At 38.3% G+C, this 26505-nt stretch overlaps 1 protein-coding gene across 1 annotated transcript in view; it reads left to right on the forward strand.

The window, feature by feature from the left end:
* Positions 1-26505, forward strand: part of LOC126418710 (protein FAM76A) — an 80463-nt gene that overhangs the window by 30704 nt on the left and 23254 nt on the right. Inside the window, exon 5 of the mRNA XM_050085613.1 lies at positions 20469-20721. Coding sequence (XP_049941570.1) covers positions 20469-20721 — 253 coding nt within the window. The remainder of the gene's footprint in view (positions 1-20468; positions 20722-26505) is intronic.

The raw sequence follows: 26505 nt of genomic DNA on the forward strand, positions 1-26505 counted from the left end.
TTCGCCCTAAAGCAAAACAAAACCGAAACCAAACCCTGTATATTAATGATATGTTAACTGTTTTCTTCCATTGCAAATATTACTTTAATGCTGATCATCTTCAGGTATGACCAAGTGCAAGTCCAACAAACCTGAGCACAGCCATGCAGCATGTAAACGCTAATTTTCTTGGCTTACGAAAGTAGGTGCAAAGCACAGGTTTGAAACTTAACCTATCTACAACGGAAGCAGTATTTGTCATATATAATAGACTTATTACCCCTCAGTTCAGAGAATCTCTTCCATCCTTAATCCTAAATGGCACAGAAATAACCTTTCCTTCCTTATACACAGAATTTGGAGATAATTCTGGACCGTCACTTGCACACAACTGCAATCTGTAAGATTATGTTAGTGTCACTTAATTCACGACAGAAATATTACAAAAAGTCCCATTTTCAGCTTAAAAAGAAACCCACGAAGTCAGTAATGCTTCCCATACTTAATTGTGGTGATCCTATTATTCAAGGACTTTCGTATTAGAGCTCACTTTGGTTGGAGCTTGTGCTGAATGCTTGTGTAAGATCAGTTTATGTGGTGTACACTTTTTCAACCATATCACTCCTTTCTATCATACTCTGTTTGCGCTATCATCTGTTCAGCCATTGCACTCCCTCTTATTTATCTTCAACTCACACACTGCTGTGTGAACAGCACAGAAAAATACTTGTTCTCAACAAAGTAAAATCCTCTCTGTGCCATTGCATAACATTGGTGTGCTCTCTAAATCATTTTTGGTATGGGTACACATCTATGGAACAATCTTCCTCAGAATATCGGAGAAATTAAATTCCCCTCAATCTTCAAAAGAAAGCTAATGGTCCCTCTTGTATCACAGTAGCAACATCTCCCCACATACTTGTATGCTGCTCACTCTTATCAATCACTCCCTCTCCTACAACTTTTCCTTCCCCCTCGTTTACAGATTTCTCTATTTAACTTGTGTTCTGTCCTGACCATCATTGTTACTGTCATTTCAATTTTCACCTCCTTCTCTATCCCTTCAGATTCCGATTATGTTAAACAAGGCATCAGCTGTGTTTAACTGGTGTACATAATTCTTAATGCCCTTTATTATTATTGTTGCTGTTATTATTGTAAATGTTTCGTTGTAATATAGTCGGTATGTATTGTTGCTGGAAAGCTGTAAGAGAGGGCCTTAAGGCCCTAGTTGGCTCGGGCTAAATGGGCAATGAAGGGTCACTGTGCATCAAAGCACTAACCATTTTAGTGCTGGATATCTGTGAATAGCCATATCTTCCAAACCGTGAACTTAAGTACGGAAGCCACCATGGCAGATGTACAGCCAGGCATAAGGCACAGAAATCATTACATGGTTAACTACACTGCCATAGGACATTCAAATTGGATTAAAAAAAAAGCAAAAACAAAAAAAACATGAGTGCATACATTACATGATGATGATGATGATGATGATGATGATGATGATGATGATGACGACGATGCCTATTGGTAATGTACATTTTTACCAGAAACAATGAGTCGATGCCTCGCACTTGCCAGTAGGATATCTTTCAGTCACAAGGTGGAACAAATCTATGTGAGGTGATGTTTATGTCGAATAAAGTGGGGCCTTAATACATTCGTGTTCACCTCTAACTGATGAACCATACTGGAACCCACTCTCAAATCGTGTGAATCCATTCATATGCTTAAAGTAGTCAACAGATGATCTGCACCTTCAGCACAACAATGCACCTCCCCACTGCTGCCAAAATGTCTCAGAATGTTTTGAGCAACACTTGACAGTCATGGAGTGCTTGTTTGTCTTACCAAGTCACATGTCCTCATCAACCCTGTTGAGCCCATCTGGTATACCATCAAGTAAGAGCTTTGGATCACATCTGTTCCTGCCATTGTTGAAGTGAAAGGAGGTGCCACGAGGTAGACATTTCCATTTCTGTTTCACAAAATTTATAACAGCTGACTCTTGAACCCATTCATCAGTAGAAACCAAATGTTTGTTTACATCCAAGTTTGAGATGGATTGTTGAACAAACATTGATACAGTAAAACCTTGCCTCTAAGAAATGCCTGCTTGTAATAAATATTTCTATCAGTCTCAGTGACACTGCCACAAAAATTTGTTTTCAATAAATCATTTTTTAAGAAAAAGTTGACTTTTATGGACTATTTATGCAATAATTGGGGCAGGAAATTTTCGAATTAATGATAAAATGACAAATGACATGAAATTGGCAGTTTTTACTGACACAATGTGAAATTGGTTGTTTAGCTACCAGGGTGACATAACAAGCATTATTGGCTTTTTTGTAACTTTGTTCATTACTAATGGTAGTGCATCTTTTTTAAAATGGTAACCTATATTTTTTAGTCGGTAATATACTTCCTGTCTTCAAGACCTATTCAAAAATATCACAGTGTCAAAATTGAGTTTGACTGTCCTGTATTAGCACACCATGCAGATACTGGAGGGTAATGTAACTTGTCCATTTGCTGCAATTAAAAGTAAACAAATGAGAATACAAGAAAATAGCACACCACATTCAGTGTACCATCTTCAGCTCAATTTTTGTGTGAGTAGAATGTACACCAATGATGAGAGAGTAGAAATGCTACTGATATATGGAGAATGTTTAAGTTATCAGAACAAAAATTGCAATAATGTTTCGTTACTCATGATGTAGGTATGTGTAGTATAGTGCTGCAGTACTTCTCAACAGTATGTTGTGTACAGTGAAGGCAGTCCTCTATTAAAATATTCATCATCATTACTTTTCTTTTATGATACAGGATGATGCAGTTAAATGTAGGCCACCTCCCCCTGAATGCTAATGCAATATTTTGACTTCTGCAAAAAAGAGCTACAACAATGGACAGTTTTATATAATAGTAGATTATTAGCATTCTTCTGTCAGTAATTCAGTTTATTTCATCAGTTTATATCTTTGCAGTCAGAAAGAATTGAAATGTGGAAGCATATGTGAAAACAGGTTTGATAAAGGAAACTTGCAAAATTTTTGGGCTTATGTACCCGGGTAGAGGACTACCAGCAAATAGAGCAATACAGGATCTGTATAAAAATTGGTGCATCTATGGAACTATGCGAAATGAAAAATTACAAAGGATTCCTTCAGTTTTGCACCAGAAGTTATTGCAGACATTTTCCAAAGAATTATTCAGAGCTGAAATAAGTCTACACATAATTGGCCCAACAGGCACATGTGAGGAAGAGGAGTTGGCCAGAGGATATTGAAAAGTCTTAATTTGAAACCATATTGTGATAGTTGTGCAGCAGTTACGGGAGGCTGACAGTCATAAATGTGTAAATTACTCCACGTAGCTTTTGAATAAAATCAGCAGTTGTTTGTTAGACCCTTTCCATTTCATTGTGAGTGATGAAGCATGATTTGATCTTTCTGGTCATGTGAAGTCACAGAACACGAGGTGGGGGCAGTAGGAGGGTAATGTCTATGAAACAAATCCACACACAAAACAGGAACTGAAAGACAGCACAGCAGTGAAGTTGCTGCCATTGATATCCGAAATTTATGCATGGTGTATCTGAATATGCTTAGACATGCACAGCTGTGTATTGTTGTTGTAGGGGATCACTTTCAACATTCTTCTATGAATGTGTTTTTCGCTGTATTCTCACTGTAAATAAATAGTAAGTCCATTTCAGCTCTTAGTTTCTGTAATTTCACTGCATCTCCTTTATACTTACACGGGCTGAGTTTATCTGCGCCACCTTGTACTACTCAGGCATAGGAATTCTACAGATTGCAGTATCCTGACTGGAATCCAATTTCTCATCTTACAACAGTTGCAGTTCTGCTAACTTAACATTCTCCTTGGATAAATAGCTTTTCTATGTTCTCTTTGTTCATATACAGTGTACTTCCACAGGTCGTCAACTGAATGACTGGCATGCATTGTGTTTGTGTTTTCGTTTATTATCAACTCCAGTGAGTGAATGAGTTACATTACCCTGAGTGCTTGTACAGGAGAGTCAAAATGAGTTTTGTTTTACATTTTCAGTAATGTCATGGTTATGTGAAAAGATATGCTGCTGTTCATATCTCTGTAACTAACAAAGTTACAAGAAAGGAAATCATTCTCATTAATGTCGCCCTGGCAACAAACATGTTGCTCAATAAAAAAAAATTTATTGTTCTTCTGAACCAAAAAGTCATTTTCTGTGGTGAAGATAAGTACAATGTTGTAACAAATGATTGACAGCAAATTGTCCCTGAATAGGAATTTGAAATTTCAAGGAATATTTTCTTTAGAAAAAAATTGAACTTTTTTTTTTATACAAAGTTATTTGTTCTTTAATTTGTTGGTTTCAGTAGGTTTGAAGTAAAGCTTTTTTTAAGTAATGTAATAAATGAGATGTGTGATGTTAATAAATATAATTGATAGATGAATGTTCATTTTCAGTATAAGACTTAAAAACAATGAAATATGACAAAAATAACATAGTTGAAAACTAATTTGTCAGAAAATAACACCAAATTGGGCAAAAAAGATTTTGACAAAATTCTTATCAATCCTGGATGTCGGCAGCTGTTCGTTTCTTATTGAAAACGAAAATTTTAATAGAATAAATGATAGTAATTAAAGTGACAAGTAGATCATAGCTTCTTGATTGGTGATTTCATACACCATTCTGATAGAAGTAATAGTAGTGAATTAATTGGTAAATTGTAACACCAATTGGAAGCAGCTTCATGACAATCAAAACATGAAGTTTATAATTTCTGGCTCATTTATGGAAGTTTATGTGATCGCTCTAAGATTGTGGTTATAGCTTGATACCAGTGCCTACCAATTTTAATTGTATATTACAGCACTGAGGATGGTCGCTAAGTGACTGAAAATCGATTTTGCTGACAATAAAACTACAAAATACAGCCAATGCTGATTTTCCTTTCAATTCTATCCATTATTTGGTCACGGTGCACACAACACGCCATTGAGTTGCCACTCAATATCATTTACTTCCAAAATGAAGTGATAGATAACTAAACAATCAGACTGTAGGACTTCATGCAGAAGTTTTCATCCAGGCTTTCTGGCCAGTGTGTGACAAGAGATCGTATGACTGGGCACCACAAATGTTTTAATCCCCATTGATTCCATTCATTTTCATGAGTTTAATTCAGTTGCTATTTATCCCTAGGGCAAGATACCGTCACAGCCCTCCATCAAATTCATTTTCCAAGTGTTGCTATTCCACTAATTCTGTAGGAGAAATTCAGTTATATTTATTTAGAAGTAATTGGAGAAAACATCAATGGTAATGCAAGTTTGAGTCAAGCTTGGAAACTTAATCAGATAACCTAATGGTTAAGGCAGCTGCTGCTAGTTGGTCCAGTATTGAATCCCAGTCTGGCACAACTAACATGACAGGGTCCCCTTTTCCTAAACAGACTTCAATGATGATATTACATATTTTAATGCTTGTACAAAAAAATACCTAGCCTTCTGCAGAGGGCTAGCATTAGATATTCCTCATTTCTGGGATCCATTATGGCTTTCAGGATCTCTTGTAAGAAGAGTGCAATTTGGGTTTGAGAATGGAACATGAGATAATACAGTACTGGCACACGAAGAAAATTTGCAGCCCGAAAACAGCACTGAAGAGCTTAGTACTTTGGAGCTTACTTCATAGTTAATTTCGACATACGAATATGCACTTTAAGCCGAATTATGCATTTTAGTATGGTTTACGAAATTCAGATGCTCTTGGAGTGTCCTCTGATGTCCTGTAAGATCTCTCAATGCTATATACAGGGTGTCCCATCTATCTTAACCACCCTAAATAACTGTTTGTCCAGATCCAGATTACAGAATGGTTCTTTAGCTGCCAGGGGGACATCAATCAGCATGATTGCCTTCATTTTAGCTTTGTTTTTTGCAAAGATATGAACAGTGGTGTGACTTTTTTAAATGGTACCCTGTATTTTTTATTCAGTAATTATTTCCTCTTCTAAAGACCTGTTCAAAAATGTATCACATTTTATCATTCACTGAAACACAGCGTTATTAATTACATAACACAAAATTGACTTTGAGCTGGGATCGCAAACTCGTCCACTTGCTGGAGTTGTCAAAAAATAATTGAAAACCAAGTAAAAACAGAACACAAAATTGACTTTGACTCTCCTGTACCATTGACCAGGAGTAGAACATTGAAAGGTGCTCGAAGTGGTGACCCTGGACACCGATACATTGGTTCGTTCGTTGAATGAAAGAAGTGTTGCCTGCTGAAGAGAATTACAAGCAAGCACGATACCTTCCTGCATGTCCTCTGGAGTTGGTGGAATATCGCAAAAGACAACGTATTTAATACATCCCTAAAGAAAAAATGTTCAGAGTATTTAAATCGCGACACCTAGCAGGCCAAGTAACTGTTCTTCCTTGACCAATCCATCTGGCAGGATACCTTTGGTTTAGAACGCAACATGCATGCAAGGCATTATGTGCTGGACATCCATCATGTTGATACCTCATAAGCATTCTGGTTCTTAGTGGCACTTCATCCAGAAGAGGAGGAACAATTCGTCTGAGGAAGTTGGCATATGCTGTGTCGTTTATACTACCATTGATGAAATAGGGGCCAATAATTGTAGTGCCAAGCATCCCACACCTGATGTTAACTCTCCATTGACGCTGATGTTCCACCTGTCTAAGCCATCGTGGATTGTCGCTGGACCAGTAATGCGTGTTCCTTTTATTTACCTGTCCTTTGTTTGAGAAGGAACATTCATTGGTAAATAGAACGTTGGAGAAGTAGTTCAGGTTGGCGAGGATTTGCTGCTGTGCCCACTGACAGAACTGTACACGATTCTGGAAATCATTCCCATGGAATTCTTGATGTAGGTGTACATGGTAAGGATGGAACCAGTGACGTGTAAGAATACGATGTACACTATTTTTAGGAATGCCAATGTCATGTTCAAGCTGTCGTATGCTCGGAAGCAAGAATAGTAACTTCGGCAGCTTTGGCTGTGCAAGTGCTATGATGATTGCATTGTCGTGGATTGAAACTTCCCGTTTTGTGAAGCTTCACAACAAGACAAAAAAACATCCATTGGGAAGGTGGGTTCTTGTCAGGATATCGCTCTCTGTATAGTTCTGCTGCCTGCATAGCATTTCACCTGCCTTCAACAACAACAGTAAAGAAAACATTATGTTGATGCAGTTTGTAGGAAGGACAGCCTTTACTGTATGCCTACTCTACACAACAGTATTTAAAAGGACGAAACTACTGTACCAAATGTACCCATACATAAGAAAACAGTATCGCAATTACTGTTCTGCTAACTTACATTCCCCATAGATGAGTAGCATTTCTTCCTTCTCTTCATTGGTGTACATTCTACTCACACAACTCCTCAACTGATGATGGTTGACGGAATGACAGGTGTGCATTCTACTTATGTTTACATTTGTCCTCTGTCGCTGTCAGCACATGGATGTGTTCCATTATCCCGAGTACCTGCTGTAAGCACTGGGAGTGTCAGCATTAATGTTGTGTTATGTAATTAATAACATTGTGTTTCAGTGAATGGTACACTGTAATACATTTTTGAATAGGTCTTTAGGAGAGGAAATGAATTACCGAATAAAAAATACAGGGTGCCGTTTAAAAAAGTCATACCGCTGTTCACAGCTTTGTAAAAAAAGCAACAATGAAGGCAATGCTGATTGATGTCCCCCCGATGGCTAAATAACATTTGCTTGAAACATTTCTTAATTTGCATCTGGACAAACACTTATTAAGGGTGGTAAAGATAAATGGAACACCTTGTATGTATGAACATATGGGCTTCTTACATCATCGTAGCCACTCACGTGTAGTAACACCTCTTCTCTGGCGCTCTCTGGCAACTGCTGAAATGAACCTAGTTCTAACAGGTAACGGGAAAATACTGCAAGTGGTGCTTTGAAAAGTGTTACTTTCAATGTAAATAACCTACACAGGTGAATTATGTTGTGTGTGAGAATGTGCAATGAATTTCTTAAATCACACAGCATCTGACTCTCATTTAAAACTTCCAACACTTTGAGGAACAGCCACTTAGAAGAATTTCGAGCCCAGAAAATTGAATGTTAATGTCATTATTTTAAATTTTTTTTTTGCACATTTGTGTGATGTATCTTAAAAGGGTGACATGCATGTGAAAGCTTAGCTTTTTTGTAGCTACATTATGTACATTAATTTAATCCATTTACTTTTCCTGTTTGTGTGTTCCCTGTGCTTAACATTACTGTCGCTATTGGCTTATTACATCATATCCTATAAGCTATGATTGGTTTACAAAATCTCTATATCAATGCTTCAGAAACAAACGTGCTGTGTTTGGTGGAATTCGAATTTATACTTTCATAAAACAAAAATACGCAGTGTATTGTAATATGAAAATATGCAGCGTACGTGTTGATACACATCAAAGATATTTCCAAAACACGTTTTTCCCCCCTTTCGTTTTCTGAAGTGCTGGGAAATTGTACTCTGCTGTATAAAACCTTTACCATCTGAAGGATTGATATTTACAGCTCTAAGGGAAAGTATGCTGTCACTTATCATGGAAAATGTGTATTTTCGCTGTGGAAAAAGTGTGTTTTTACGTGGGAAAAAGTGCATATTTAACTGGCAGATCTGGGATAAATGTGGAAATCTTTTTTCTTGTCCTCATATACACCCTGAAAGATGACACATTGACCTATAGCCAGGCACAGTTAAAAGGTTGTTACGCTGTAAGTTTTCAACCAAAACCATCAGAAAAGAGAGACACACATGCATAGCAACCAGATATAGCAGTCATGTATGTGTGAGGTGTGCTTGCTTTTGTGAATGCGTGTGTGTGGTTTTTTTTTTCTTCTCTGATGAAGGCTTTGGCTGAAAACTAATGTGTAACAGTCTTTTCGTTGTGCCTGTCTGCAACTCAACATGTCATCTTTATGGAGAGTAGCAATCTATCCTTTCTGTTATTGTTGATATTCCAACCTGAACTTTCATTGTTTGAAAATGTAAGTTAATGCAGATGAGAGGAAAAAAACAGTCCCGTAAATGTTCGAGTACAGCATTAGTAGTGTGCTGCTTGACACAGTCATGTTAATTAAATATGTAGTTGTAACATTGCAAACCGCTGCATTAAAGACACTAATGTGTATCCACTGGACATGTGGCCTGTAATTGACATTGTCATTACAGTATCTCCATTGGACCAGCCCCTGTCAGATTTCCAGGAGGGGAGTGTTGGGGGGGGGGGGGGGTGACCATGAGAAAAAGACTGAATAATCAATGAAGTAATAATGCTCTAAAAGTTGGGGTGTGGTAGGGAGACTAGAGAATCTGAAAAGGCTCAGTCTGAATATAGTGGATGTTAGGCAAGTGAAATGGAAAGCAGATTAGGAAATGGTCAGATTAGTATAGGATAATATCAGCAGCAGCAGAAAATGGTATAACAGGAGTAGGATTTATTATGATTGGGAAGGTAGGGGGAGAAAGTGAGTAACTGTGGACAGTTCGATAATAGGGTTTTTCTCATCAGAATTGACAGCAAACCAACACTGACAGTGATAGGTCCAGTATAGATGCCAATGTCACAAGCCGAAGATGATGAGATTGAGAATATATATGAGGATATTGAAAGGGTAATACATTACGTAAAGGGAGATTAATATCTAATAGTGGTGGGGGACTGGAAGGCGGTTGCAGGGGAAGGAGTAGAAGAAAGGTTTACAAGAGAGTATGGGCGTGGTACGAGGAGTGAGAGAGGAGAAAGTCTAATAAAGTTCTGCTATAAATTTCAGCTACTAATAGTGAATACTCTGTTCAAGATTCACAAGAGGAGGAGACATACGAGGAAAAGGCCAGGAGATATGGGAAGACTTCAGTTACGTTACATCATGGTCAGGCAGAGATTCTGAAATCGGATATTGGATTGTAAGGTGTACCCAGGAGTAGGCATTGACTCGGATCACAATTTAGTAGTGATGAAGAGTGGAGTAAAGTTTGAGAGACTTGTCAGAAAGAACCAGTGCGCAAGGAAGTGGGATATGGAAGTACCGAGGTATTAAGAAACACGCTTGAAGCTCCCTGAAGCTACACACATCAAAAAAAGTTTTGCATCACTCCGGTTCCCACAACTCCTGATGATAGACATTGACTGTGGGTATTGCATCACAGACACAGTCCCTTTGACTGTTCAGAGATGTCACTAAACCTGCCCAAAGATGTAAACAACCATGCATCAGCAGCGCCTATTAGACGGAGGGGGTCTTGCGGCTGATCAGTTCGTCATTCCACCAGGAAGGAGGTACACAGCTGGTGTTGCCTGTAGTTCAGTCATGCTTAGACGGTCAGTACCATGGTTCAATCACATCTGCATTGTTACTTTGTGCCAGGAAGGGTTCTCAACAAGGGAAATCTCCCGACGTCTCGGAGTGAAGCGATGTTGTTCGGACATGGAGGAGATACAGAGAGCTGCATCGGAAGTTGTGATTTTGATAACGCAGCCGCACCAGCAACGTTTGTCACAAGGTGTCAGTCACCGAGCAGCCGCACGAGCAGCAGCACGTACACACAGAGATGCCGCGCTACTACATGAGCAGGAGGCATACACGCCAGACAGTGTATAAAGCTATTGACAACATTAATATGAAAGTTGATAGCACTAATGGACAGGTGTTTTTGCATGGCCCTTCTGTTTTTTGTGGAGGAGTGTTAAAATCACAATTACATCGCAAAACACTGACAACAGTGAAAATTCACAGTATTATCGAAATACAGTATTCCAGATCTACCCGCATGTGATCTGTGAGCAGTGACGTCGCAGGCGAGCTCGCTGAACTGCATACCGGAACACAGTCGTGATTTTTCATGTTTTATTATTAATGCTAGAGACTCCTTGCTGCTACTTTCGTACAAAGCACCATCCTCTGTACCATCGAGCACATTAGAAATACAGTACTTTTTTTAAATGCATGATGAACAGTTTCACTTGGGAGACATTTCCAAGATTGACTAAAGCATCCGCACACTTGAGACAAGCTTGCACACTCAACATGTCCTGTAGGCGTTAATTGTCTATCTTCTTTTGTTAGTCACTGTGTATACATGTATTTCTGCTTGTCCATAAAAGGTTTAAACAAACACCTAACGGGTGCAGAATGGACGTCATCCATTTTGGAATTACAACTAAGTCCATTTTACCCTCTGCTAATTTTTTTTCACAGCTGGTGTACAGTGACCTGCGCACGAATCTGACACAAGCATTTTCTGCTAGCAAGGTACCAGGACGATGTTGCCAGACAAGTGTGATCCACTCTAAAACCATGTCCACCGTGAACCAGCCAATTTCGTTAGCACGTACAATAACCTCTTTAGGAAACACTTCGGACTTCAGTAAAGTCTTCTGTGTGAAATTAATGGTGGCAGTTTACGGCCATCGGCTGTACAGGCCAGTATAAGTTCCGGTGCGCAGTTTGATGATGTAGCGCTGAAATGTGATGAGTCTTTCCCCGTACTTTTGAGACCCAATTGTGGCTCCTTTTAAAATCCTGGGTTTTCTGATGTGCTTTTACTTGTATTCTTCCTGCAGTTGCAGGTAAGCACTGTTGCTGCTTCCTCACGAAATCGTTCATTATGGTTTCCACCCCATAGTGGCGGCCACATTTTGGCCCAGAAAACGCTTTTCTGTTGCTGGAACAAGCTGAAAGTTGTTACTTTTGGTGTCTCCATGTCTTACCGAAGTTCAAAAGCAGATTGTAACAAACGTTTTTATGAGCACTGTCGAAATGTAAAGAGCTTTTTTTAATTTCCATGAATATTTGAAAAATTGCTAAATTCGCCCATGATAAAAAATACCTTACATTAATTACTTGAAACTAACACAATGGCTCCTGTGGCGGCTTCTAACGGCAAAAAGCAGCAATAATGGCCGCTAGCTCTTACGGCGACAACTATCAGCATTTTACGGAACTTCTTAGGCTTTGAACCCAAATGTAAATTGCAGGCGGTTTTTTGGATTCCAAAAACCGGAAAAAGTGCAACTTGCATTCGGGCCACAAAAGCCACTATTGTATTGTTTTCAATATTTAATATTCTTAATGCTAAATGCAGGTTTTGCCGTGATTCGAATGACGTTAAATTGAATATAAAATTGCATTGCTCTTATCGATTAATTTTCGGGACTTGAAATTTCTTCCGTTAAATGCGGGTTTACACTAAACTGAGGTCACGCACAATGGAGGTTATACTGTAAAACATCAAATACTGTAATGTTAAGATTGGGAAGACATATGAAAATGCTCAGTGTTCGTTCGTAAACACGGGGCTTTGGGCATACCGAAATATGTTGCAGTAATATAGGTAAATAATAATAATATATGTTATACTAATACATCATAAAGTTGTATATAGCCACAAAACATCAGCATGTATGTATGTGAACCATTGTGTTTTGCCAAAATAATGTTCACAAAATAATTTTTTAAATTTATTATTTGAAATAAAAAAATTACAGTATGGGATGACCAAATTTTATTATATACGTTTTAAACGTACACTCTTAAGCTATTTTTCTACATAATCACAATTGAAATTGAGGTACTTATTCCGTGCAACAAGTTTTTCAATTCTCTCTCTCTCTATAAATCTGCCACCTGCAATTGCAACCATTGGTTTATACTGGCATGCAGTTCGCCGTTAGTATGGAAGTGTTGCGTCGCAGGACATGTCTTCATTGCTGGGAACATGTGATTGTTGCATGGTGCCAAATCTGTGCTGTATGGTGGATGATCAAATACCTCCCATCCAAAACCCCGTATGTGCTCTCAGGTAGCCATGTGTGGGTGTTAATTGTTAAGAAAAAGCAGAACTTTTTTGCTAAGTTTTCCCCAACTTATTATTTCTTTTCTGTGTTTATCATGGAGGTTGCAATAAATTTCAATTGGCTTGCAGATTTTTGAGAACAAAAACCTAATCACAGAACACATCTCATAAGCGATAACGTTTCCTATTGCAGTGGACATTTTAAAATGTCAAAGGAATCAAATTATCAGAGGCATAGACCACACACTACCACTGTTGGATGCATACTGAGTAGGAAATTTTATGGCACCAAGATGGTGGCTGGAGCCCCGCCCACCGTCATGATAGACAAAAACATCTGTGGGTTTCTGGATAGCCCTCATGTATACATTTGTAGAACTGTTCATTAAAGTAATAGTTCCGTCATCATTTTTCGTAGCTCTTGCACTGTCACACTGAACCGTAAAACAATTGTGGGTACTTTTGTTTGAGTCTATCTGCTTCTTCGCATTATTGCACTCAAATTAAACTTCAGTAACATACATTCATCTTACAGAAATTGTAATTCATGTAGCATGATATGTTCTACACATCCATGTGGAGCAGCAGTTCCAATCTTTCTTAGACCATTACCCCTGAGTGCAATCTCACAATAGCTAATATACCTGCCCTCCACCCCCGCCCCTGCTATCTGTTGCCCACCCCCCTCCTTCCTCCCCCACATTTTACCACTTATCACCTAACTAAACACTGCAGAATGAAAGACTTTTCTTGGATCACTTTTATTTTTAAAATTATGAAAGATGAATGATATTTAGTTTGTGTGTGTGTGTTTTTCAGAATGAATGACAAAGGAATTTGTGGTGCACTGCAAGTGCTACCTGTAACTCTTTCTTGGAAATGAACGCTATAACTATCCACAGTGATCGTACACACATATTACAAAACATGCTTGTCCTACATTACTCCTCTCCTTACCGATTTTTGCACTGTACTTTATACTGTTCATAAATCATTTGATTGCTGCACTTCATACATCTGAACTGGCAGAAATTGAACAACTTCAGGCTGATAATGCTTTGTGTTTAACCACCCTAATAATAATAATAATAATAATAATAATAAAATTGTATAAAATTCTAAATTAGCCCATATGTAGTTAACGCTGTGCTGTGCTGTCAATGAATTCATTTATCTGTTTTGAAGTGAATAATGAAGCAATTTCTGGACTACTGTAGGTACTATGTACATTTTGGAGAAGCCATTTTCTTCAGATGTTAAGCATTTGTTACATCTGTATGTCACTGTTATCAGTGATGTATGGAACAAAGCACAATGTGTGTGTAGTGGGTTGACTATGTGAGGAACCTGTAACCTCCACCGCACCAGTGTTACTGATAGAGAAAAAATAATTATTTGTAACTTATATAACTAGTATTAGAATCTTACAAAATTATAATAATATCATTCAGTTTTTACTTCTCAGATAATTCTGTTTTACCCCTCATGGGGTGATCACCTCCAGGTTGGGAACCACTGATGTGGAGGAAGCATTAGGTGATAACATTCTTAATAAGAGTTTCACACAATCATAGTAGGCACAGGCACAACCTGTATATACATCAATGTTAAACATAATTCACATTAAAATACGAAAATACAAATTTCATGAAACTTACTATCTCGTGCATTAATGTAAAATGGAAAAGAAATAAACCCTTACTGCACAGAGCGTAACTTAATCACAGCTAACACTTGGATCAAGAATCATGAAAGAAGGTTGTATACATGGAAGAGGCCTGGAGATATTGGAAGGTTTCGATAGATTATATAATGGTAAGACAGAGATTTAGGAACCAGGTTTTAAATTGTAAGGCATTTCCAGGGGCATATGTGGACTCTGACCACTATCTATTGGTTATGAACTGTAGCTTAAAGCTGAAGAAACTGCAAAAAGGTGGGAATTTAAGATGATGGGACCTGGATAAACTGACAAAACCAGAGGTTGTACAGAATTTCAGGGAGAGCATTAAGGAACGATTGACAGGAATGGGGGAAAGAGATACAGTAGAAGAAGAATGGGTAGCTTTGAGGGATGAAATAGTGAAGGCAGCAGAGGATCAAGTAGGTAAAAAGACGAGGGCTAGTAGAAATCCTTGGGTAACAGAAGAAATATTGAATTTAATTGATGAACGGAGAAAATATAAAACTGCAGTAAATAAAGCAGGCAAAAAGGAATACAAACGTCTCAGAAGCGAGATCGACAGGAAGTGCAAAATGGCTAAGCAGGGATGGCTAGAGGACAAATGTAAGGATGTAGAGGCTTATCTCACTAGGGGTAAGATAGATACTGCCTACAGGAAAATTAAAGACCTTTGGAGAAAAGAGAACTACTTGTATGAATATCAAGAGCTTAGATGCAAACCCATTTCTAAGCAAAGAAGGGAAAACAGAAAGATGGAAGTAGCATATAGAGGGTCTATACAAGGGCGATGTATTTGTGGATAATATTATGGAAATGGAAGAGGATGTAGATGATGATGAAATGGGAGCTATGATACTGCGTGAAGAGTTTGACAAAGCACTGAAAGACATAAGTTAAAATAAGGCCCTGGGAGTAGACAACATTCCATTAGAACTATTGACAGCCTTGGGAGAGCCAGCCCTGTCAAAACTCTACCATATGCTGAGCAAGATGAATGAGACAGGTAAAATACCTTCAGACTTCAAGAAGAATAAAATAACTCCAATCCCAAAGAAAGCAGGTGTGAAAATCACCGAACTATCAGTTTAATAAGTCATGGCTGCAGAATACTAACATGAATTCTTTACAGACAAATGGAAAAACTGATAGAAGCTGACCTCAGGGAATATCAGTTTGGATTCCATAGAAATGGACGATAAATAGTTTGGACAAGAAGAGAATAGAAGCTTTCGAAATGTGGTGCTACAGAAGAATGCTGAAGATTAGATGGGTAGATCACATAACTAATGAGGAAGTATTGAATAGGATTGGGGAGAAGAGAAGTTTGCGGCACAACTTGACCAGAAGAAGAGATAGGTTGGTAGGACATGTTCTGAGGCATCAAGGGATCACCAATTTAGTATTGGAGGGCAGCTTGGAGGGGAAAAATCGCAGAGGGAGACCAAGAGATGAATACACTAAGCAGATTCAGAAGGATGTAGGTTGCAGTAGGTACTGGAAGATGAAGAAGCTTGCACAGGATAGAGTAGCATGGAGAGCTGCATCAAACCAGTCATCAGGACTGAAGACCACAACAACAACAACAACAACAACAACAACAACAACAACAGAAATTTTGGAACACATGAGGCAATACTGACCCTATGACTTATCTTTGAAGATAGATTAAGGAAAGGCAAATCTACATTTCTAGCATTTGTAGACTTAGAGAAAGCTTTTGATAATGTTGACTGGACTACTCTTTCAAATTCTGAAGGTGGCAGTAGTAAAATACAGGGAGTTAAAGGCTATTTACAATTTGTACAGAAACCAGATGACATTTATGAGAGTCGAGGGGCATAAAAGGGAAACAGTGGTTGGGAAGGGAGTGAGACAGGGTTGTAGCCTATCCCCGATGTTATTCAATCTGTATATTGAGCAAGCAGTAAAGGAAACAAAAGAAAAATTTGGAGTAGGTATTAAAATCCATGGAGAGGAAATAAAAACTTTGAGGTTCGCCGATGACATTGTAATTCTGTTAGAGACAGCAAAGGACTTGGAAGAGCAGTTGAACGGAATGGACAGTGTCTTGAAAGGAGGATATAAGATGAACATCAACAAAAGCAAAACGAGGATAATGGAATGTAGTCGAATTAAGTTGGGTGATGCTGGGGGAATCAGATTAGGAAATGAGACACTTAAAGTAGTAAAGGAGTTTTGCTATTTGGGGAGCAAAATAACTGAGGATGGTCGAAGTAGAGAGGATATAAAATGTAGACTGGCAATGGCAAGGAAAGCGTTTCTGAAGAAGAGAAATTTGTTAACATCAAGTATAGATTTAAGTGTCAGGAAGTCGTTTCTGAAAGTATTTGTATGGAGTGTAGCCATGTACGAGAGTGAAACATGGACGATAAATAGTTTGGACAAGAAGAGAATAGATGCTTTCGAAATGTGGTGCTACAGAAGAATGCTGAAGATTAGATGGGTAGAGCACATAACTAACGAGGAGGTATTGAATAGGATTGGGGAGAAGAGTTTGTGGCACAACTTGACAAGAAGAAGGGACCGGTTGGTAGGACATGTTCTGAGGCATCAAGGGATCACCAATTTAGTATTGGAGGGCGGCATCAAGGGATCACCAATTTAGTATTGGAGGGCAGCGTGGAGGGGAAAAATCGCAGAGGGAGACCAAGAGATGAATACACTAAGTAGATTCAGAAGGATGTAGGATGCAGTAGGTACTGGGAGATGAAGCAGCTTGCACAGGATAGAGTAGCAGGGAGAGCTGCATCAAACCAGTCTCTGGACTGAAGACGACAACAACAACAACAACAACAACAACAACAACAACATGTGAGTTTTGTCATGTGCCATTGTACAACACATCAAGATATTTTAGAGTAATTATTATTACAAAACCACACATGGCACGGTCAGCATATGCCGCTGCAAAGTATCAGACTCCAAATGCCCATTGTGTGCACTGTTAGCTTGAGAACTACTTAAGATGAAACTGTATTCACCACCAGCTACAGTTCCTGTCATGTTGGAAACGAATCATTTTTGACAATTAATGAAACTCGTCTCAGGCCTTTATTGTTTAGCACATTTCTATGTTCACTGTTTTTCGCCGTATTTCACGGCTACAGTTGGTACACCATCCTTGTAGAGATGTTAGGCAGTCTGTGTTGATGTATTAACTAATTGTACAACCTCATTCATGGTGTGGTCATGAGCTAGATAGGAAGGGGAAAGATGAGTTAGCTTCTCAATTAGCAGTTACTGGGGGGGGGGGGGGGGGGCAGTCACACAAGGGAAGATCCCTGTGGTTAATGGGGCCAGGCAGACAGGTATTTTTTTAAGAACTGTAGAAGTAAGCAAATTTTGCTTCTGTCAGCACGTTGAAGTTTGTGCATGTGAACTAAAGCTAGGTAATGTAGTGTTGACATTAGCAACAGTGTACAGGTCATCATTAGGAGATTGGGAGCTATTCATAAAAAAAAGTTTGATTCCCTATATGCTGTCTGTCAGGCAGAAAGAAATAGTTATTAATCTGTGGTGATTTCAGTGTAAACTTTCTAAGCAGTCCTGACAGGAAAAGTGAACTAGAAGTGTTATTAATGACATATGACTTAGAATCTGTGATCAATTTCCCTACACGTATAGCTTAACTAACTAGCTGTTCAGGTGCGGTAGCTCCTTTCTGCCATTGTGTCACATCTTCATGTCGACCCATCTTACTGTGCTGATTCCGTATAACCTGATGATAATACCACTATACTGCCATGATTTAGCAGTGGAGGGTGATATGACCGTTCGGCAGCAGTTTTATGGTATCTGTAGCACCCTCTGTGCACCTTGCAGGAGGGTGACTAACATTACATTCAATTTTGTAACATGACATAGATGAGATTTTTTTCTTTGTTGCTGAGTAATGCAATGTCATGAGAAAATAATGAATAATCATGCTGTATACAACCCGGGACAACCTGGAAAGCTGGGAAAAATGCAGGAATTTTTACATCTGGGTAAAACCCAGGCACTTTTTAGAATTCTGGAAATTTTTCATTGTTTTAGTTTTCAGTTAAATTATTGTAATTTTGACTGGCAAGAACTGAAACTCTAACTAGGGTTTTTAATTTAGCCCACCATGGCAGAGTAATACGGTAGCAATAAAATATGAACAAGAGAATAACACCAAAATAAAACTTTAAATTGCAAAGAAAATGCACCCTTTACAGCAACAAAAGTCAGAGCACACACAAACATCGGCCAAAAGCAAAATGGGTCAAAGGCTTTAGGGTGAAGATTGTGCTAACTTCGTGACAACAAACTGCTTTCAATGAGTATGACGTCACAACTGTTTACATTTCTAACAGATCATGGGGAAATATTGTGATTTGTAGTTTGCGAAGTACTACTTTCATAGTAAATTTCATTTTCAACCAAATGAATTATGTTATACGTGAGAATGTGTGATGAATATCTTAAATCGTGGAATGTTTGACTCTCATTCAGAATTAACACTTTGAGGACCAGCCATTTATGCTTATTTAAAATTTTACAAGCAAATTTGTATTTGATATACCTTAAATATATGACACTAAAAAAAGACTAAGCTTCAAGGTTAAGTTATAGTTTTCTTGTAGTTTACAAATTATGCAATAACAATGCCAAAAAGTATAACTATCCCAAAAAAAAATTGTGAGATGAGTTCTTGAGCATTTCCACAGTTTTTTTTTTACGGGAAAGTCGAAGTACTTGTTGGAACGTGTATTCGGCCAGGTAACCCATGAAATAAATGTGTATTCAGCCAGGTAACCCATGAAATGTTCGGTGTGCAGCAGTGAAATTTATAATTGTGCTTGTAACAATTATTCTGTTGCTGCAATTTAAGCTGTGCACTTAGGATCCTGGCTAACCACACCCTCACAAAAAATAGTTTTTCTTGTAGCTATAGTGTATTTATATCAATTTAAACCATTAACTTTTCCTGTTTGGATGTTCTTGCTATTTAACAGTGATGTTACTGGCTGTCTACATCACCTGTCGTATATTCTTAATCTTTGCTATCATTGGCTGGCAAGATAACGTAACATGGGCTATGACTGGCTGACAAAACCTCAGCACAATCTTGATTTCAGTGCTTCGGAAGCTACCATGCTGTATTTGGTGAATCTGTGTTTATACTTTCGTAATAATGAAAATTTGCAGTGTACATGTTGTTGTGCATCGAAGATCTTATCAAAAAGCATCATTTTTTTACTAGCTTTTGTTTCCTAAAGTGCCGGGAAGTTCTACGCTGGTGTATAAAACCTTTACTATTCAAAAGATTGGTAAGTTTTGTAGCTCCAAGGGAATGTATATAGTCACCTAACATGGAAAAAAAGTACTTTCACCTGGGGACAGTTTATTTTAACTGGGAAATCTGGGAATTTATTTCCTTGTCTGTGTAAACAACCTGATAATAAATGTGCAAGGTTTTAGTATTTGCCCTTCTAGAGTGATGTTAAATGTGGAGGTGCTCTGGATGAAAACAGAATATCATGCAGGTGAAGATATGAGAGTTGTTGGAAACTGTGGTTCCACTCTTTACTTTTCAGGAGATGTATGTGCTGAAACTGTAGAAGAACTTAAAACTGCTGTAAATATTTTCTCTTATGAATATGTAGGAATACAGATTCAATCAGACTTGGAACATGTTGTTCAGAAATTAATACTTTTTTGAGGGAACATATGATATCTGTATTATCCTACTTAATACTTCAAATTAAGATCTGTTAAATTCAACTGTGCCATTTTGCTAATACCATAGCTTGTCAAATTTAAACTTAGTTACTTTGAAGTATAGAGATTTAAAAAAAAAAAAAAGAAAAAAAAAAAAAAAAAAAAAAAAAAAATATGTGTCTGATGATTTCTGTTTTGCATTTTCAGGCACAAAAGTCACAGCAAGCGACCGCACCGTGTTGATGTTACTAAACTTACTGCTGCTCCAGATGGCATGGACAAATCAGATGGCATTCCTCCAGCTAAACTTGCTCGCTCCTCAGGAAACAGTAGGGGAGATCCACTTGATCCGAATTCTTCAGACCATGTTGTTGCGATGACACAGCTCAAAGAACAAATTGCATCTCTGCAGAAACAGCTCACCCAAAAGGATGCCTTGCTGCTTTCTAAAGATAAACAGGTATGATGTCACCAGCTTAAACTGAAACATTTTGTGAGAAGCATTAGGCGGCATTGTTTTGTTCTCCATATGTGTAACTGTGAAAAATCACTTTTAATTTTGTGACATTATTTTGAGCTTATTTAAATGAGTGAATTACTATTACTGTAGTGAGAACCATTTTATGCATTGGGGATGCACAAGGTGCTATCCAAAAGTTTCTGAAATTTATGTGACCCACACCTACAAACAGTAGTACAACCAAACGGTGCTATGAGCAGTGTACAATATGTTTTGTGTGTCAGGATGCACAGCGGCTTTTATCTATGTGTGTGTGTTTATTGTTGGCCCACAGTTTTCAGTTGTGATGTTTGCTTGTGTTTGTAATCTTGCAGTGACCGTCTCGCAAGAACAGTGTTGCTGTATTGAATTCTGTTTTAATCGTGGTAAAACAGCTGCAGAAACACGCAAAATGTTACTGCAAGCATTCAGTAATGATGCTTTGGGCCAAACACAAACATATGACTGGTTTAAACATTTTAAAAATGACCAGATATCTGAAGATGATGAATGTTCAGGACAACCATCTACCAGCATTACAACAGAAAATCACAGTGTTGGGAATGTGATTGTGAAAGAGAATAGGCAGAGCATCCCTGACATCTGATGATGTCCTAAGGCGGCTAAGGGAAGCTGTGAGTAGGGAACGTCAAGAGAAGCGGTGACTGAACCCTTCACCATGACAATGCGAGGCCACATACAGCTTTTACCATGCGGCAGTTTTTTGGCAAAAAGACAACACAGCAGTTCGTCCTCATTCACCATATACCTGACTTGGCTCCGTGGGCTTTTTTACTGTTTCCCAAATTGAAAATGGGCTATGGGCTTGAAGAGATGAACATTTGACATGATAAAGGAGATTTGAGTGGAATCACAAATGATGCTGAACACACTGACTAAAAAAAGACTTCAGAATGCATTCTGTGTATGGTAGAAGTTCTGGAATCAATATCTGAGCTCCAAATTGGATTACTTTGAAGGCGACGATGCGCCGAATAAAAATCTGGTGTGATGTGATTGTATTTAGCGTTCGAGTTCGAGAATTTTTGTGTGGCATCCCATACGTGTTCTCCCACCCTCCCACATATTTCATTCTGCTGGAAAGATATCCTGGCTCAAAGAAGTGGTATACAAGTGGGCCAAGATATTGCTTTCATGTTCTGAGCAATCTTTTAGGAATTAACTTACGCCTTTAATTGATTTTCTACATTCTGACAATTTGAAGATAAACAAACAGAAAACATTGTCGGCAGTAGTATTAATATCCACTTCCTTCATTGCTTACTACCTAAGCCAGTTGTCTCTTTTGTTACTACGTGTAGTAGTAGTAGTAGTAGTAGTAGTAGTAGTAGTAGTAGTAGTAGTAGTAATCACTGACATCATTATCTAGAGTGATAATTTCACCTAACCAGTGAAAGTTGAGAAAAGAAGCAGTGTATTTCTATATATGTGTAGCAATGAAATATATAATCTTGGTTTGCTGGAAATATTTGGCTGTTTCTTCCAAATATGTTGTGATTTCTGATGATGTGGTTGCGGTGTGACCGTAGAACACAACTTTTTTTCGCTCTCCACCCCCACCCCGAAATACACAGTGGATTTCACATTGATACTGCTGTGAGACTATGAGAATATTTTCCTTAATCTCTTACTTCCAAATATGTCGTCTGTCTGCTGTGCTCTCATTGGCTACATAGAACCGGCAGCTGACACACATTCTTTTGTTCCTGTGATACCATAATGGCCAGCATTGACAAAATTGGTGTACAAAACATGCAAGTACGTCACTGGCCCGGATCCGGGCTTTTACCATCTCGTGCATAAATGTATGCAGTTGTTGAGTATTTGTCCAATTTTAAAGTCAGCTCAATCCTGACTACAAATGAAAAGGTAGTTAACTCTTTAGTTGCAATCTCTTTCTCATCACTACTACAAAAATAGTCTAGCTTTTTCTTTTTTTAGTGTATATGATATGTTGATAAAATCAATATTACATTTTGCTCGGTATAGCTTATTAACAAGTATTATTGCTTTTCGGATAACTTCCGCGAATCAGTCCAGAAAAAACAATTACCAATATTCTATTGTTAAAAAAGGAACAGCATTGAAGTAGTGCAAGGAGGTTAGATTAGATTGAAGCAGGGTCATAGAACTCGTCCTCTCAAAATCTTTGGCATGCGTGTAGCAGATGCTGGATGAGTGTATGTTAGGCTGCAATCAGCATCAACATTGGTAGATTCCAGCAACGACCGGCATTGGACAAAGATGGCCGAGCATTTCAAATCAATGTGGCAGGGTGTGCACAGTCACAAGCGTCCAAACATACACGTAATTCGGATGGTAATCGATGAAATTCAGATTAGTGTGTTTCCTTTGGTAGATTCAGCCAATGTTCTCACACATGAAATATGGACTATAAGAAACTAGGTTTCCTTCAAGAAAGGGGTTTGCGGAATCCTGAGGATAATAAGTCATTATATGGCTATATGAATTGAAATCACAGCTTTGTAGGAAATCACAAGTAGGTAAGATCTTAATCCGAAAATTTTAGGCATAAATTATAATAATTATCTTGAGGTTGAAGCTCTTCTGTCTGTGTTTGCTTTAACAATACCTATGTTTTTGAACGGGATCCACCTTTAGCAAAGCACAATTTTGTTTTTTATCCCAAACCTGTTTCACTGCAGTTGCAACATCATCAGTGGGCTTTTATTTTATGGTTTTTTACCACATGGTTTGGTTTTCCTGATGTATTATGTTTTTATAGTGCCTGTTTTCTTTCACAGTTTGTCATGTTTTCATTTTTCCTCATCTTCTTCACTGTGAAGTTCTGTATTTTGAGATGGCCATCTTGTTTTTACAGCTGGTAAACAGTGACAATGACAGCACAATATGCAGAACTTCACAGTGAAGAAGATCAGGAAAAATGAAAACATTACAAACTGTGAAAGAAAACACACTAATAACACATCAGGAAAACCAAACCATGTGGTAAAAAGCCATAAAATAAAAGCCCACTAATGGTGCTGCAACTGCAGTGAAACATGTTTGGGATAAAAACAAAATTGTGTTTTGCTAAAGGTGGATCCCATCCAAAAACACATGTATTATAAATTATAATCTCAAAAAATAAATTTTTGATGTGAGAATAGTGGCATATTCTACACACAGTTATTGTTGTGGATCTTTTTTGTAAGGAAGCATTAGCTGTCTTATTTACTGGTGTTTTTATGCCACTAGCATGGTGATTCTGTTATGAGACAGTTTGCAAATATGATGTCTGTTTTTTCCCCTTTTCAGTGTTTTAGGTGTTCAAACCATCTCATTCTAAAATTCATGTTTGTCCAAACCTATGCTGAATGAGAGTCATTGAAGGTTAATTGACTTAGTCTGTTTTACTGAACTTATTTGAAGCTATTCAGTTTGTTTGGAATCTGGCTATTTTAATAACTGAGGAAAAAGAGTGCAGTATTCTCTGTGTACTTTTGAAGACACACTCGCTGTGTGCTTTCCGAGACATTCACATGCGTTTGACATCTTTTTAATAGCAGAAGTTGCAGTGCAACACTCGGCTCCGAGCGCAGAGGCTTTGTGGTATCTACAGCTTAAAATCTGACCTAGTTCATACATAGAATAGCTTCTAACCTAACCTCCTTAACTCCGCCAAAAACTGACGAAAGAGATTGGATGTAATGGGAGCGAGCTGTCAGCCAATGTTATTTGGTGATGGCATCCGACTGCAGTTGTCGGCACCACTGTGAACACAGCCTTATGCAGCAGATGGACAGCAGTCAGCTGCAGCACTCGCCTATCTCACATGAAGTTAAATAAATAAATAAAAAAATTCTCATGTAAGCAGGAATTAAAGGTATTAAATAATAGTCCAGTAAAACAAATTGTAGTCAAATTAGATGTTGCTGTGATTGCACCAGTGGCAGGATTACAAACCCAAGTGTCAGCAATTTTGTGACACCACACAATCTTTCCAAATTTTTCAAAATGGATCTTCATGTGACCTCAGTCACAAAAGCTTATCTGTAACTGTATGATGATGCCTGTATTAAACTATTACATAACATAAAAATGTTGGCCCCCAGCAGCAGTAGTTCAATTTTTGAGAATGTCAGATGAGCCTGTATTTTTCAAATGATGTATTTTGGAGATAAAACCTCGTCTTACAATCAGGTAAATATGGTAAAACATGGGGAGCAGCACATCTGTCAATCCAAAGGCTGCTTTGAACATTGTAATGGCTTTACTGTAAATTGCAAGTTGTAGAATGTGTTATCTCCTATACCCTCTGATCTGTGAATTGTCTTACCTGTCCAATTACAGTAATGACATTACACAGTGCTCTGATGAGTCACACTTTAAGTGAAACTGGATCCTCTTCTTGTGGCCAAACTGTTTAACACATGTGAATACTTACCTGTGAATTGCAACTATTTTTAAACACACACTGTATATTCCTCTCTTTGTTTCTCAGTGTTCATCACATATTTACTGAAGTTTTTCTCTAATATGTTTGTTCCTTTATTTACATAACTCAAAGCAAAATAGGTAAAACAGTTAAATGAATGCCTGTTCTTTCAACGAATTCCCGACCATGAGTATGGATGCGCAATATGTTTGTCGTCCTGTGGGAATCTGAAAATAGCGAGCATGCAGGACGTGGATGGGGACTGCAGATAGGTGGCACTAAGTGGGAATGTGGGTCAGCTGAGATAGTCCACGCAGACTGTGCCCAGGTGGTGCAGTGGTTAATGCGAATGCCTAGTAAGCAGGAGATCCTGGGTTTGAATCCTGGTCTGGTGCACATTTTCACTTGTCACCTCTGGTTCTGCATAAAGTCCCTCTGATGTCAATAGTTCCTCCTCCTCCTCCTCCTCCTCTTCCCCCCCCCCCCCACCCCCCACCCCCACCCCCACCCCCCCCAAATTCACCTTCAGTGTACATATCAACATAATTGATGTGTTAGAAATTAATAAATGTTGTGAAATGAAAGGAATTTTTAGCTGAAACTGTAAAATAACTTTATTGTAAGAACACATTGTGTGTCCATCTGTGCCAGGGACATAGCATTGGGTAATTTACCCACTTAGAGTAAATTGTTAAAGTGCTTACTCATGGCCAATCAGGCAGCTTGACTGTGCCCTTCCCAGTCATAGCATATTAGCTGAGCACCAGCAAGCATGGGTGGTCAGTGATCCTGTGCATGCTCAGAATGTTTGCAGTAGGGCTGCCCGACGGTTACCAAATACGTCCTGCACTTTTTGCAAGCTTGATTTAGAGAATGATGTGCTTTTGGCCCACATTTTCACAGTATAAGATCATTCTCTACTGTTGTTATCTTGTTATGTTCTCCCACTGTCACAGGTAACTGCCCTGTGAAAAGCAGCCATGATTAAACTCCAGTGACCACAATGATGTGTAGCAATGAATCAAACTGAGCTGGACGGGAAGGCATATTATAAAATCACTTATTTACACAGACTTCATTACTGCTCCAGAGGTGTGCAGAGTTGATGTAACTCTGTCGTCATAATAATAATAATAATAATAATTATTATTATTATTATTGTTGTTGTTGTTGTTGTTGTTATTTGCATCAGTTGCTTCTACTAAGAAATTTGCCAGTGAAGTCTTAGGAGATGGTCACCAATAGATCCTTTAGATTGGTTTTAAATTGCACTGTATTAGTAGCTAAACTTAAATGTCAACTGGCAGTATTTTGCAAATGTGCAT

Source organism: Schistocerca serialis, chromosome 9, assembly GCF_023864345.2.
Source record: "Schistocerca serialis cubense isolate TAMUIC-IGC-003099 chromosome 9, iqSchSeri2.2, whole genome shotgun sequence".
Taxonomy (NCBI): domain Eukaryota; kingdom Metazoa; phylum Arthropoda; class Insecta; order Orthoptera; family Acrididae; genus Schistocerca; species Schistocerca serialis.